The 15,609-nt window shown below is 54.7% G+C and overlaps 1 protein-coding gene across 6 annotated transcripts; it reads right to left on the bottom strand.

The window, feature by feature from the left end:
* Window positions 1–431: 431 nt before the first annotated feature.
* On the bottom strand, window positions 432–15,402 carry Tmc6 (transmembrane channel like 6). 6 transcript variants are annotated; one of them, XM_029484062.2, is made up of 20 exons: window positions 15,383–15,402; window positions 13,668–13,796; window positions 13,436–13,551; window positions 13,209–13,304; window positions 12,748–12,906; window positions 10,819–10,924; window positions 10,635–10,731; window positions 10,154–10,411; window positions 9,574–9,764; window positions 8,763–8,907; window positions 7,870–8,025; window positions 7,451–7,602; window positions 7,177–7,356; window positions 5,148–5,243; window positions 4,926–5,001; window positions 3,844–3,977; window positions 3,567–3,743; window positions 3,383–3,461; window positions 1,995–2,062; window positions 432–801 (listed from the first exon to the last, which is right to left on the bottom strand). In XM_029484062.2, the coding sequence occupies exons 2-20, from the start codon at window positions 13,721–13,723 to the stop codon at window positions 648–650; spliced, it is 2,496 nt and encodes an 831-aa protein (XP_029339922.1). In that variant the 5' UTR covers window positions 13,724–13,796; window positions 15,383–15,402; the 3' UTR covers window positions 432–647. The 6 variants fall into 6 exon arrangements, with proteins under 6 accessions (XP_029339922.1, XP_021031950.1, XP_021031951.1 ...); XM_021176291.3 differs by lacking the exon at window positions 15,383–15,402 and adding an exon at window positions 15,009–15,136; XM_021176292.3 differs by lacking the exon at window positions 15,383–15,402 and adding an exon at window positions 15,009–15,136 and having other exon boundaries at window positions 7,882–8,025.
* Between the last annotated feature and the right edge of the window lie 207 nt (window positions 15,403–15,609).

Raw genomic sequence — 15,609 nt, 5'->3', positions numbered from 1 at the left:
TAACAAAGGGAGAAGGGAGAGCCCAGTGCTGTTGTCATGTCCCACCCATGCCCCAGCAGATGCAGCTAACAAAGGCCATCCAGACCTGGAGACCTGCAAGCCTAGGCTCAGCCCACCCAAGGCAGCTCACCGAAAGGTTCACCTCCTAGACAGGAAGCTGGCGGTCCCTCCTCTGAGGGGCTTCTCACCTCCTGAGCCCTCCCCTGAATCTGCACTCTTTTGTCCACATGACATCACCACTGATTGGTTCACCCACCCCCACCCCAAGCACAAACCTTTCCATCCTGCCCAGGAGAACATGGTCACTTCCTCTCTACCAGTAGAGGGCGACCTTCACTTAACCCAAGCCCTAAGCCCATGGAAAGCCTAGTGAGTCCCAAGCAACACGCACAGGGCAGGGGCAGGTCCCAAGCTCATCCTGAAGCACAAACTCATGTAGCAAAACCCATTTAATCAGGGGGTGCACACCTATGGTTCCAGCACTTGGAAGGGAGAAGCAGGTGGATCTTTGACTTCAAGGTCAGCCAGATCTACAGAGTGCCAGGACACCCCAGGGCTATGCACCCTGCCAGGGGGGGAAAAAAAAACAGGGGAAGGGGTCCCACATCCCACATCCTTGCTCTATGCCAACTGGAGTTCATGGGAAGTCACTCTACTGCCACGTCCTGTGGGGATCTCAGGTCCAAGTCTCTGCTTGCAGGATCATGGTGACGGGGCGGGGGGTTGTTACAGGGTTCCTTCCGGTCCCCTCCATCCTCATGCCAGGCAGGTGGTTCAGTAGCGTCCTGGGTTCTGCCAGGCCTGCCAGAAACAGAAATTAGGATGATCCACCAACATGAAAACACCTCTAACCTGCATGAAGGGTGGCTCAGTGGATGCTCTGAGGCCCAGAGAATCCATGCCAGGCCTCCCACACAGCAGTGAAGACAAGGCTGGCATGGGAGTGTGAAGAAAACACCAAGGATTGCGTTCCAGGAACTTGCTTTTGAGAGCTGCTGAGCCACGTGACTTTGTAGTTCAAAGCTTTGGACTATCAGCAACCTGTGGGGAGCAGCTTGCAGTAACAGGCCCCTCAGAGAAGACATGATGTCAATACAGGGGCTCAAGGAGCACAGTGCACATAGATACCAGCTGTGAGGACCAGAGGAACCAAGACTACCACCACTCCCTCTGCCTCGCTAAGGGAACCGCCAGTCTCCACAAGGCTCAAGGGCAGGGCTGTGTGTCTGACCTTGGGTTCCCTTGCAAGGTAGCCCAAGGCCCAGGATGACTGGATGTTCTGAGATGCCTTCAGTACAGGACATCAGCCTCAATGTGAGGAGCCCTCACGGCTGCAGCTGGGGACCTACAGACATGGCCTGACGGAACAAGCCCCAGCTTGCTGGAGGGTTGGGGGACCTCAGGTGTGTAGGGTACCATGGTGTCTGTGCTCCACTCAGCAGGGAGAAATTCTGTTCTCAAGGTCACTATAAAACTAGTCAGTGAGAATGGAGAGGTGGCACCTGTTGCTCTTCCACAAACCCAGGACCAATTCACAGCACCTACATGGCTGCTTAACTCTGCTTCCATGGGATCTGATGCCCTCTGACCTCCAGAGGCACACATGGCACACAAACACTTCAAGCAAAAACTACCCATACACATACATTTTCCTTTTTTCTTTTTCCAAGACAGGGTTTCTTGGAAACTCACAGAGATCCAGCATATTTTTTTTTTAATGTTTAAATTTAAAGATAAAATAAAGCTGGCCTGCCTCAGTGGGGCCTGAATGTGGCTCTTCATCCCCAAGGGTGTCTTGATTACACAAATCCCTGCATCCCAGCAGCTACCACCCCAGCCTTAACAGAGACATTGAAGGCAGAGGGTGGGGCAAGTCAGGAGCTGACTCCTGGAGCCCAGAGATGCCTCACCAAGGGAGTACCACTGAAGCAGGGCTGCGGCTTTCCATGTGCCCTCCTTCTTCCCCAACCCGCTCACACAGGCTCCGCCATCACCTGCTCCTTCCCTCCTTCTCGTAAACAGAGTGAAGCTTGTTGATCAGGAAGATCTTGTCCTCTCCTTCCTAGAATGGCCAGAACACACGCGTGAGAAGCACCCGGCCCTGCACCCCAGAGCTGGCCTGTTCCAGGCATCCTGTGGAGCTCACGTGTGAAGCGCATCATCACAAGAACCAGACAGTCAAAGAAGGACCTGGGCATGGTGGCCCACACCTGCTCCCAGCACAGGAGGCAAAGGCAGGCAGCTCTCTGAGCATGGCCCCGCCGTCTCCATAGAAAACTCTAGGCTAGCTAAAGCTACATGGTAAGGCTATGTCTCAAAAATGAAAAAGGTAAAAGTGGGCATGTGTATGGATCTAAGCCTAGTAATTAAGGTGAAATGGAAGCTTAACTGTGAAGGCCTAGGAACCAGCCCAATCCAATTCCACACTGGCCCTGCCTCTGCCCTAGACAAACCTGCCCCCCTTCTCTTACACCCCCTCTAGGAAAAGGCTCTCCTGCTGCCCAGGCTAGTCTCATTATATAACTGGCTAACCCTGAACCAGCCCTCAATTGCTGGGATTATAGATAGACACCAACCACATCTTACTTATACTGGCTCCTTAAGAAAAATGGTTTTTAGTCTTGACCGCTTTTGACAGTCTGTGTATATACACAGCCCCAGAGATACCCAGCACCTTACAGTAATATTTGTGCCCACACTGCTCCCCACTCCTAAACCAGAAAGCACCTGGCTGCTTCATGCTTGCTCTCTGCCTAATCTCAGTCACACACAAGTGTTCCACACTAATCCCAGTACTCAAGGAACTGAGACAAGTGGATCACTGAAATTAAGGTCAGCCTGAGCTACATACAAAGTAAGACCCTATCTCAGAAACAAAACCCAATACGTCTATCAGATGGATCACTAGAACCCACAAAGAAGAGGGAGAACCAACTCCACACACAAACACTAAATTAAAAAATTGAAAATAAAAAAACTTTTTAAATTAAAAAAAAGCAGGCTGAAGAAATGGCTCAGCAGTTAAGAGGGCTGTCTGTTCTTCTAGAGGTCCTGAGTTCAATCCCCAGCAACCACATGGTGGCTCACAACCATCTGTAATGGGATCTGATGCCCTCTTCTGGTGTGTCTGAAGACAGCTACAGTATACTTACATATAATAAATAAATAAATCTTTGGGCTGGAGCAAGAAGGAGGGAAAAAAATCGGCCTGGCACACAGGAGGCCGTGGGTGTGATACCCAGCAGTACAGAGGGAGATATGGATGTGAAACCTGACATGATGGCCTGGGCTACAGAGGAAAGCTCCTCCCCCAAAATAGAGCAAACACAGGTGTGCTGAGGGGAACCCCACAAGCTGGGCGCACAGGCAGGCTGGCACTCACATTCCGGATCTGCTCCTTGAGCAGGCAGATGACCTTCCGTTGACCTTTCACCACCTGGATGTTGAAGTAGATGACAGCCCTGAGGAGATGGGGGGCTCAGGCTGGAGGCTGGTGACAGGGCCAGGACAACACAGGACACTAGCACAGGCTAGCCTCTCACGGCCACCCCCACCTTAGAACTCACAGCAGCAGGGCTGAAGCCAGGAAGAGGAAGAAAGTGTTCTCCACCAGGAAGTGGTGCAGCCAGGGCAGCCAGGAGGCTCCAGAGCCTGCACGCTCCAGGCGACGCACCCAGACCGTGCCTGCTTCATACATGGTGTTCAGAGTCCGGAAAGGGCCACAAGTGCTCGAGGGCCTCACCCTGGAGAAGTGGGAGACCAGGCCCTGAGTCCCACTCTCAGCTAGTACAAAACATTTCCTGTGTCCCCACCCCCCAAGCCAAAGAACAGGCTTCCACTCACTGCCAGACAGCGTAGCAGAGGAAAACAGCCGCGCCCAGGAACGACGGGAAGCAGAGCAAGGTGAGGAAGACAGTGCTCATGTGTGAGGCCAGCCAGGGTCGGCGTGGCGCCTGGCAGTTGGCCATCAGGCTGGCCTGGGGACAAAGGCTAGGATTTATATTCTGCCAAAGCCACCACGTCCTGCCCACCAAACTCCATCCCCACCCTGGTCCTATAAGAGAATGATTTATTACTGCTTACCCACCTCTGGGCATCCCTGTGAGCATTTCTAGATTCACTTAACTGAGGAGAGGGAAGACCCACCCTGAATGCTGGGAGCACCACCCCACCAGCTGGGGTCCTTGACTGCGTACAAAATGAGAAAGCAAGCTTAGGACCAGCATCCATCTGTTTCCCGACCGAGGATGCCGCATGACCAGCTGCCTCGAGCTCCCACTGCTGTGCCTTCCTCAGCGGGAACTGTAAACCCTCCAAATGAGTTAAAATAAACCCTTTCCCTCTTAAACTCCATTTGTCAGGTACTTGGTCACAGCAACAATAAAGACAGTACAAAGAGACAGCCAAAAAGCTGGCCTGCAGCCAGGCCCCAAGCCAGAACTCAGGACAATAGAGCGACCCTGCCCCCCTCACCCTAGGCAATAAGAGGCAGCAAGCCTGGGCAAAGGGACTAGCCTTCACCACCACATGCACTGGCTGACCAGCACCACTCTGGATCTCAGCTGCCCACAAGGCAGCAGCCCAGTAAGACTACCGCGCGAAGGGGGCAGCTGAGGAGGAACAGCATGGGACCCAGAGCCACACACCAACTGGGGAGGCCCAGAGTCTCTCCCAAGAGTCATGGGAGCCAGCAGACGTCTCCAGCAGATGACCCAGGCAGGAATGTTGGGCCCCGTGCCGCAAGCCCACTCTGCTACCAAGTTAGCATCTTTTTCAGGGGAAAGGGAGGAGGGGGTCTCATTATGTAGCCCCAACTACCCTAGAACTTGTTTAGATCAGGCTGGCCTTGAACCCAGCAAAGGCCTGCCTCGGCCACCTGGCCGCTGGAATTAGAAGTGCCGGCCATCACACCCGGCCCGTGTTACCTTCTTGATGTGGAAAAGGAAGAGCAGCCGGAGAATCTGTACTGCAGGCAGGAGCGGTGAGAACAGGACACCCAGCCTGGGGATGGTGGCAGGCAGGGCTGGTGAGCATCCTTCCACCCACCCTCTACCCTCTGCCCACCCAGAACCAAAGGCAGGCTGCCACAGCGCAGGGAAGAAAGGCACTGGCTGACAGCCAGCGGGAAGCAGGTGGGAGATCCTCACCAGGTCAGTGTCTGTCCATAAATCAGGTCCAGCACATTCCTGGCAATGTCAAACTCAGGCTTCTGCCTCCTCTTGAGCTTCTTCTCTGAGATGAGCCTGGACAGAGGAGCCCCTGAGAGATGAGCAGGGAGACTCTCATCCCCAGAGCACCAGGCAGAGCCACCTAGCACCCAGCAAATGTCAGGAGAGATTGTGGCCACTCAGGACCTGGGGGCAGTCACTGCAGAAGCCCCGTCTGATCCTCTCCCCAAAGCAAGACACCAATCTCAGCACACTGCATTAAGAGTTGTTCTGTGGGGCTGGAGAGATGGCTCAGCGATTGAGAGCACTGCTGCCCTTTCAGAGGACCTGGGTTCAATTCCAAGCACCCTCATGGTGGCTCACAGCTGTCTACAACTTCAAGATCTGACACTCTCACAGACATACATACAGGCAATATGATAGTACACATAAATTGATTTTTTGTTTGTTTTTGGTTTGTTGTTTTGGTTGGGTTTTTGTTTATTTTTTTCAAGATAGGGTTTCTCTATGTAGCCCTGGTGTCCTGGAACTCACTCTGTAAACCAGGCTGGCCTCGAACTCAGAAATCTGCCTGCCTCTGCCTCCCAAGTGCTGGGATTAAAGGTGTGCGCCACCACTGCCAGATTGTTTTTTGGGTTTTTTTGGTTTTGTTTTTGTTTTTGTTTTTAGTTGTACTTCTCTAAAACCAAACAAAGGGGGCGTAGGGGATAGAGAGATTACTCAGTGGTTAAGAGCACCTGCTATTCTTCCAAAGGACTTGAATTCAGTTCCCAGCATCCACATAAGGTAGCTCAGAACTGCCTGTAACAGCAGCTGTGGCTGGGGAGAGACATCTGACTCCCTCTCACAGCCTCTACCACCACCAACACATACACAAAGAGATACACACACACATACATACAGAGATACACACACACACATACACACACGACAAGAACACGAATGAGAAAATAAATAAAAATGGAATGGGCAAGGCGGTTCACGTCTGAAACACCAGCACTCAGGAAGCTGAGGCAGGAGGATTCCACGAATAAGGCAAGACAGGACTACATAGTGAGCTCCAGGGCAGCCAGGACAAAGACAAAGCAGCACTCAGAAGCCAAGGCTAGCCTATACTACAGGGTGAGACCGTGTGTCGAGAAAGCAAGAGGTGACAGGGCATGGTGGCGCATGCCTTTAATCTCAGCACTCAGGCAAAGGCAGGCAGATCTCTGAGTTCCAGGCCGGTTTGGTCTGTGTAGGGAGTTCCAGGCCAGCTGGGACCTTGTCTCAAAACAAGACAAAAAACAAGGACTTCTAGGTCAGGTGGCATAGGCTTAGGCCTGTAATCCCCTGAGAAGGAGAAAGTAGGGAGTCTGGAGTAAGGCTGGGTGACTTCTCAGGATTTACCTCAAATAGTCAGAAAAGGTTTGGTAAGATGGTTCTGCAGATAAATGTACTCAACCTAATGACCTGAGTTAAATCCTGAGGATCCATGTGTTAGGAAAGAACTGACCTACACACACACACACACACACACACACACACCACAATTAAAAAAAAAGTCTAAGAAAAGTTTGAAGCCAGGTGTGGTGGCACACACCTTCAATCCCAACACTCAGGAGGCAGAAGCAGGTGGATCTCTCTGAGTTTAAGGCCAGCCTGGTGTACAGAGTGAATTCAGGACAGCCAGGGCTACACAGGAAAAACCCTGTCTCGGAAAACCAAAAAGAAAAAGTGTTGAAAAACAATGTCTTACTTTTCAGCTCTCCTTAACTCCATGTCCTCTCAAAGGAAACACAGGAGTCAATGATTGCTCAGAAAGCTGGAAGCCTCGCCCCACCCCCGGGACATTTTAAAGACGATGACTCCTCTCTCTTCCTCGTCTATAAGCAATACTGAAACCCCATTTTCCTTTCCACCTGAAACTACCCCACATCCTGCCTCCCACCATCCTCCCTGTCTAAGAACCTTTCACAGGCTGGTACCCAGAGCCCAGAGGACAGAGTGGGAAGGCCTCCATCCTCACCTCCACACCAACTCTCCAAAAAGGGAGTCCAAGAGCATGAAGATGAAATCCACGACCATGAAGCGGTACAGCTCCTGGCCCACAAAGTCCTCCCAGCACTGACCCTGCAGGGTGGCCACCCTGCGGCCCAGCCAGTGATAGCAAAGCACACCCAGGACGGCCATCTTCAGGATGAGGTTCCTGTGCAGGTGGAGGGTTTGGAGGCTAAGGGGGATGCCGGACAACAGACACTCCGAGGAGCCCTACCCAGCAGCCCACGCTCCCAGCCACACACCTGCAGATAGCCATGTATACCTCCAACACAGGGGAGTCATGTCGCTCCAGAGTGGCTAGACCACGGAACAGGTAGGAGGCACCCAGGTTAAGGACACTGACCACCAGGGGCAGGGCCAACACCTCCACCCCCTGGCCACCAGAAGCAGGACTCTATGAGAAGAGAGAGGGTTCCTTTAGAAAAGATGCACTACCCACAGGGACAAGCCACCCTGTGGGGAGTAGACACTATTGGAAGGGTCTGGCTGGAAAATGGGGGTAACTCCCTCTCCCAAGACACACAGCTTGCTCCAGGCCTGAGTTCCAGCCACATAGGAAGCAAGGGAGAACATTAGAACCATGGGGGAGGCGGGGGTGACCCAGGCCTGATGGGGTTATGGAATCTCAGTCACTGGGCATTCTATCCCTTCCTTGCCTTACCTGAATCATTACCTCTGAGAAGGTGAGGACAGCCACTGTGCAGCCCATTGTGGAGCCCAGACACAACAGCCACCCCAGACCTAGAACGACGACCTGCCTCAGCTGCCCGCACACACTCCGAGGGCGCTTTCGAAGGTGCCATTCAGCCAACAGCTCCTGAAGATGGTAGTGTGTCTCTGTCACTGGACAGCCTGACACACAAGCAGGCTGCCCCAGCCCCTCCCTTCCCTAAAGAGGCTCAGGCCATACATCTAGGACACAGGGAGTCCAGGATGGCCACCACCTTAAGGCCTGTCCCTCCTCATCCCTTCACTAGGAAGCCCAGTGCCTGGCCTGTGTCCCTTGTCCCCTTCTATGGACATGGGCAGCCCCTAACCGATCAGAGCCCCTGGGGGGTGGATACCTGTCCACAAGAAAAACTCTCATGAAACCCCAGAGTGGCCCCTGTGACCTTGAACAGAAGATCTGACCACTGTGCCTCCATTTCCCCAGCAGTCCTTAGCCCCTGACCACTGTAGTCACTAGTACTATAAAGGGAGCTGCTCACAGCTTGAGGTTGAGGGTAGGAAGGCAAAGTTCCCCCAGAAAAGGGACCCTGGGCAGACCCAGCTCCTCCTCCTCCTGGCCCAAGCCTCAACACACTGGAACAGTTCCAGTAACTCCGGCACCTTCATGTCACTGACGCTCAGGGCTAATGCCACAGAGGCACCAACTGAAGTAAGGTGCGGGAACATCAGACCTCCTTGTCACTGTTAGGGAAAGACCACCTCAGCCCAGAACCTCAAGGCCAGCTCACAGTCATACACCACTTCCACACAGATCTGGCTACTTGCTCCTAAGAGGATAAGATCTGCAGAAACTAGGCAGCATGCATGGGCCTGGTAGCTGCTTACCTTCAGCTGAGTGCAGATGCTGTCCTGCTGGACTCGGGAAGCCCTCTTCTGTGTCACCTTGTAGTCCCAGGAGCAGAAGACCGTAAGGGCATGGATACCCTTGGTACTGCCAACCCGGTAGCTCTCCCCAAAGGAGTGGGACATGCTAGGGAGCAGCAGAGACAAGCAATGAACAATGGGAGGATGGGTAGACAGGTGATGAGTAGACGGATGGATGGATGGATGGATGGATGGATGGATGGATGGATGGTTGGGTAGGTGGGTGGGTGGGTAGATGGATGGATGGATGGATAGATAGATGGTTGGGTAGGTGGGTGGGTGGGTGGATGGATGGATGGATGGATGGTTGGGTAGGTGGGTAGGTGGGTGGGTGGGTGGATGGATGGATAGATGGGTAAGTGAATGGATGGATAGATAGATGGCTATGTGGATAGAAGGGAAATATGGTTTGGCAGGAAAGTAGGTGGGCAGATGGGTGGAAGGACAAATGGATGGATGGACTGACAGAAGAAAGCATAAGTAGGGGATACAGGAATGGTTAGATGGGCAAGTGGGTAGATAGGTAGACAGGCAGGTAGATGGACAGATGGATGGATGGATGGGTGTGAATGGAAGAATCAATAGCTGTATGCACAGAAGGCTCAATCAGGATAGAGAGATGGGTGGGTAAGTGGATGTCTCAATAGGAACATGGGTAGGCAGACATGGGAGAACGGATAAGGGGATGAGTGGAAAAGAGCTGGAGAGACAATGTAGGAGCCACAGGTGAGAGGACGGTGTTCAGAGTGAGGGCTCCGTGGTTAAGGTATACCTGTATACCAGAATGATGCAGGTAAGGAAGAAGGCAGCCCCCATTGTGAAGAGGTAGGCCAGCGGCATGTTATAGGGCAGGCTGCCCAGGCTGGGACTGCACTGGCCACCTTCCCGAGGGGCGTCACATGACGGGTTCAGCGTGATGTTACTGTAGTAGCCGTAGTACATAACTGTGTGTGTAAACCGGCCCTGTCAGGAGGCCAAGCACAGTCAGACATCCTCTCTCCCTTCCCCTAGCCCAGGGTTCTCGACCTTTGTAATGCTGCGACCCTTTAATACAGCTCCTCATGTTGTGGCGACCCCCAACCATAAGATTATTTTATTGTAACTTCAAAACTGTAATTTTGCTACCATTATGAATTATAATGTAAATACCTGATACACTGGATACTGTATTCAGACCCCAAATGGGTGGTTGGGACCCACAGGTTGAGAACCACTGCCCTAGCCCATTCTTGGGCCTCCAGAAGAAGGGAAAGCCACCCATAGAGATATCTGGGAACAGGCAAGAGCCCACCAGGAGAGCTAGGACAAGCCTGGCACCAGTTCTTGGCCAAGGCAGGAGCTGAAGGCCTCACCCCGCCTGTGAGGAGTTCCAGACCAGAGAACATAGGCACGGGGCCTGCTGGGTCGGGTGGAAAGGCAGCCTGAACACCCACGAGGAAGGCCAGCAAAGGCAGCAACATCAGCGCATTGAAGGCCAACAGGGTCTTGAGGAAGAGGAAGTAGGAGAGGACACTGGAGCCAAACTGGCCACTGATCTGCTTCAGAGCATAGCGCCACGGCCTGGCAGCATACAGGCCTGAGAGCAGTGCCAGCCCCAGGCTATGAAGAGCCTGGAGGAACAGACGGAGGACAGCCCTGAGGGCTGGGATGCCAGGACAGGTTTCACTCACTCACGTGCGCACACACACACACACACACACACACACATGCATGACAGCCCCAGGAAAAAGCTGCGGTTAGAAGTCCCTTGATAGGACAGCAGAAGGGTAGGGTGTCCTCAACCCCAGCCACCCACATCCACAGCAGGGTGACCTCACAGCTCAGAGCTCGTACCAGCATGCAGGTGTATCTGAGCCGGCTACAGCAGGAGAAGGCCCCGCTTCCACCCTGCAGGTGCCGCCGCTTTCCCTTTGGGCTCCAACTTTTCTCTCTGGGGACAGAGACAATGCCTAGACCATAAATGCCTAAACCACAGAGGGATGCTCAGGCAGGCCAGCAGAGGCCATGGAGCACTCACCGCAGGCAGCGCTTCTCACCCAGACTCAAGGGCATGTTCCGCACCATGTGGTCCCTCTGGGCCGCAGACAGACCTCGAAGCTCCTTTACTAGCAGGCTCCGCTTCTCTGCCCAGAGGAAAAAGATTCCTCAGTGCCCAGCCTCCTTCCTGCTGCATATTGACCAGGGCCCTGGACAGCTTGCAGCCCAACACAAGCCCCTGAGACCACCCAGATGGCTGCCCTCTGATGCAGGTGACAGTCTAGACCATCCTCTTGATCGTCTACCTCTCAGGAGCCCATTCTCCTGTCTCCACCACAACCCGACATCCTTGAGGCCCAGGGGGCCCAGTACTTCCCAGCAGCGAGTGATCTCCTCCTGGTAGAGTGGAGGGGGTGGGACTCTGCTTCTCAGGCACCCTGAGCCTCAACATAAAGACTTCCAGGGGCCAGTGGTGTTCTCCCCCACCTTAGAGGTCCCAAGCCTGTCAGGATAGATGCACAAAGCGGCAAGGGAATGGGCAGGGGTCAGACCTGCCTCCTCATGGCCGCTGTGATGTTATTAGTGACAACCTGACAGACTTTAGAGTCACCGGAAGATGGGTCCCTGGGCATGCCTGTGAGGGGTGATGTTGATGATTTTAATCAGTGTGGGAAGACCCGCCATAACGCTGGACAGGGAATGTTTGTTTGTTTGTTTGGTTGGTTGGTTGGTTTTTGAGACAGGGTTTTTCTGTGTAGCCCTGGCTGTCCTGGAACTCACTTTGTAGACCAGGCTGGCCTCAAACTCAAGAGATCCACCTGCCTCTGCCTCCCAAGTGCTGGGATTAAAGGCGTGTGCCACCATGCCCGGCTTGGACAGGGGATCCTGCATGATATAAAGTGGATGTGAGCTGCGCCCCAGTGTTCCTTCATTCACGACAACTGGACTCATGCTCAGCTGCTCGAAGTCCCTGTCACCCTGACAACCTGACACACTGGGCTGTAGTCTGAATGTGAGCCAGAGTAAAACCCTGTGTCTCGTATGCTGCTTTGGGCAGAGTACTGTACCACAGCAACCGGAAGAAGAGTTTACCACACTTCCGGCCCCACAATATAATGAGATGCAGAGCTCATCTTTATATCCAGCTCATGGAGGGAATTTTGTAACTCCAACTTTATAGATAAGTCATCTACCCCTGACAGGCATGCCCAGGGACCCATCTTCCAGCAAAAGGACCAGAGTTCAGAGCCAACCTGAGCAGGCCTGGACCCTGTCTTCAGTCACCAAGAGCCTGAAGACACAGACCAACAGTAGAGTGTTTGCCTAATGCTCACAGTTCACACCCACAGAAAGGGAAGAGGAGGGGAGGAAAGGAGAAAGAAGCCAGGGAGAGCAGGCCCTCGGGAAAGTGGGACACGGCCAGGCGGCAAAGTAAATAGAGCCCACGACACTGCAAGCCACTCGGCTCCCACTGTCAGTAGTCGCGCGCCGGCTTGTCTCTTCCCCAAGCCTCTCCACGTTGGCTCTGAACGAAACCAGGTTTGTTCCAGCCTGTGGGCCTTGGCACCTGCCTCCTCCACTCCAGTTAACTCCTCCAGGAAGCTTCCCAGGAGCCCCCGGCTGGGATGCTCCCAGCTCGCCCTCCTGGAGTCCTCTTCAGTTGTGCTTGTGTCTGAGCTTCAGGCGCCTGCTCACCCATTTATTCAGCTCCTATTTGTCTCACCCAGCAAGAAGTAAGCTAAGAGCTATTACTGGAGCTACTGACCACCACTGCCTGCTGGAAGGCTCCCCTGCACTCAGTGATAGATTTGGTGGTAGTGGTGAGTGGGGTTTAAATACCAGCCCTGGAAAAGACCTCGGCCGCTAGTCTGGTATGCAGAAGCAGCCCTTGGCAGCAGTAGAAAGAGACTTGATGACCCTGTTGTGTTCTGGCTCCTGCCCAGGCAGGTGGCTGGGTTACTCAACTCACCATCCTCCTCCAGGATTGTGGGGTCCAGCTCCAGGTCATACAGGCGAAGGCTGGGCCGGGCAGAGGGCACCACATTGCCCAGCAAGGGCCGGCTGCTCCTGCGCCTAAGCCTCACTGTGCGGTTGTAGTATTGGGAGATGATGGCCCCACGGCTGCGACCTTGGAAATCCGGTGGCAGGGTATTAGAGAGGAGGAACAGGACTAGCCTCACGCCCTTCTAGGAAGTTCTCAGCACCAGGACTGAGGGAAAACCCTTTACCAGAAACCCAAGAGCCTATCCTATCTCCCCTCCCTCCCCCAGCTGTGGCAAGTGGTCATGTTTAGAATCCAATAATGACCCATGACTATGTTGAGCTTCAGGCTCCAGCAACAGGAAAGCTGGGAGCCCAGAAGAACTGACTCTGGGTTCACAGACCCCAGCTGGGGTGAAGGCCAACACAAGGACAAAGGATGTGGCTCACCAATGGTACGGCTGGGCATGCTGGCCAGGATGCGGAGAGTGGCCGAGCTAAGGGCAGGAGCACCTTCAAGTCCTGGGAGGGTCTGGTCACCTCTGCCTAGGGATGACAAGACACTGTGGTTCAGCTGTTCTACCTAGCCCACCCCACCCAATCCACTCTTGTAACAAACGACAGCAGATATTCCCAGGTCCTGCCCACACCAGGTCAGAGGGCAGGCCTGGGCTTACCTGGACCCAAGGGCAGTAGCTCCAGCCCCTCCTCCGCCACCCGAAGGCTTTGCTCTTGAATGAGCTGGTGGAAGGAGTCATGGACTTCACTTTCTTCATAGGGGCTGGGCTCCAGGCTACAAGGGAGGAGTGAGTGTGGGAATCCAAACTCAGGGCCCCGCCCACTTGCAGAAGGATTCACACCAAGGGGTAACACAAATACACTGCAGACCACCGGCACTAGGGCACTTACCCTTCGTCTCCCGTGGTCTCCGGGACATCGAGGGCTAAAGCCAGTGGCTGAGCCATGGCTGTGCTCTACCCTGCAGACCTAGGGGAGCTCAGAGACTGGCCGCAGCCTGTGGAACCCCATACAGCCCATCTGTTGAGACAAAACCAGCTTTCAATGCTTGGGGGCCATACTTCAGGCACAGACACACACTACAGGAGTCCCCACCCTGTCCCCCATCCACAGCTAAACACAGTTAAAACGAGTGGGCCCAAACATTCCCACCATGACCGGCTGTGGGGGAGTGAAGAAAACAGGAAGGAAGGGTGAGGCCGCAGCTCCTCCATTGGTTTCCTAGATGTTGCTAGTACTGGGGGGGAAAGGAGAGGCCTGTAAACACTACCCGTTTCTAGTCGGTTCCCAGGCGGGGGCCCTAGAGCTTCATCCTTTTTAGAGCAGCGGCTGAGAGGCTCCCAGGACTTCCCTGTGCCCGCCCTATGACCCCAATGTGCTTTCACCAGCAGGAAGTGCGACCAGGCAGCCGCAAAGTCCTGCCCCCAGCACCGGAGGCAGCGTCCACACACTGGACTCCCTACATTCCCAACTCAGCTGAAGGCTGGAGAGAGAAGCTGAGCTGACACAAGCTCCCTTTGTCCAGCTCTGTCACCGGGCACAGTTGCAACCAGAGCGTTGTTAGGGGCTTATTGTTCTCCTGGCCCAGGGCCCTAAGGGAAAGCGCGGCGGAAAGAGCAGCCAATCACTTGACTCCTGCAAGATCGCCCCCCAGAAGGCAAGCCCCCGCCGTGTCCGCCGGTCCTCCCTGCCTTCGCCTAGGGAAGTTTTCTGGAGCTCCCCCGACGGCCAAGAGCCCCACGCAACCGGGACTGGCGCCGGGCACGCCCCCGCCTGCGCTGCAGTGGAGCACTGCAGGGAGAGGCCAGGCTGGAGCCGGCGGGAGGTGGCACCGCCCGGGTGGAAAGCAGCCAGGAGAGGTGGTGCCCTCTTAGTTCCAGGGTCCTTTCCCTGGCCACAGTACTTCTCAGGCTCAAGGCCCCAGGCGGGCCCACACCTCTTCTCCACAGGAGGCTGGGTGCTCCGGAGGCTACGGGCCGGGGCTCCGGATCTGCCTGGGTTCCTGGTCTTCAGTTCCTCCAGGGACCAGCCAGGTGTGCGCTGCCCCGGGGCGCACCATCCTGCACCCTGAGCCAGATGGGGAGAGGCCGGGAGCGGCAGTTTCCAGAAACCCGCACCCAGGTCAACTACCTGGCGAGAGCAACCACCCCTACACCGCAGCTGCGCCCCTGCACCAGGGTCCCAGCGCCCCTCTGGGTAGAGGAGCCCCCCGTTCTCCCCAAATTGGCTCACCTGTGCGCGCACCCGCCGCGGGGAACCGAGGTCTCAGCCCCACCAGCAGGAGAGTCAGCACACAGTAATTAAGGGTACATAGTTTTGATGGTTTCCAGACTGGCAGCTGGAGGTAGACTCACGGCCCACCCACGTGGCACCGGGCCCCGAAGGTCACGTGACTCGTTCCTGCCTACCGGTAGGACCCGCCCATCCTAAACATTGCCTTGTGCAAGCCAGCCTCGGACTCCACCCCAGCATTCCACCCTCAAGTCTGAGTAAAGTAGGCGTGTCCCACCCAGTATTTGGATGTATACAACCCCTAGGTGGAGTCCCTAATATTTCTCTCGAGTTTCTAAAGAGGGACGGCATTTCCACGTCCCGGGGTCACTTACCAGTCCCTAGCCTTCCCACGCGGGGTTGAGTAATCGCCTCCTCCCAGCCTGGTTAACTGTTCTTTATCTGAGGCTGAGCAAACGAGTTACTGCCCGCTCCGCCCTGGGCGTGGTGTCTGTTTCTAAAGCTAGGGTTAAACTGCTTCCTGCTGTGCCAAGACAGTCAAAGACCTTTCTATTTCACAGATGAGGAAATTGAACCTGAGAAAGTGTCACCAGCTGGAGCA

This window comes from Mus caroli, unplaced genomic scaffold (assembly GCF_978045245.1).
Source record: "Mus caroli unplaced genomic scaffold, Mus_caroli_1 scaffold_13, whole genome shotgun sequence".
Lineage (NCBI taxonomy): Eukaryota > Metazoa > Chordata > Mammalia > Rodentia > Muridae > Mus > Mus caroli.
This window is presented reverse-complemented; position numbering and strand designations above follow the sequence as displayed.

Coding starts and splice junctions, on each gene's coding strand:
- Tmc6 (XM_029484062.2), bottom strand. CDS start 13,723: ATGGCTCAGCCACTGGCTTTAGCCCTCGATGTCCCGGAGACCACGGGA. Junction 13,305..13,435: donor GCTACTGCCCTTGGGTCCAG/GTAAGCCCAGGC, acceptor TGTCATCCCTAG/GCAGAGGTGACCAGACCCTC. Junction 12,907..13,208: donor CATGCCCAGCCGTACCATTG/GTGAGCCACATC, acceptor CGGATTTCCAAG/GTCGCAGCCGTGGGGCCATC.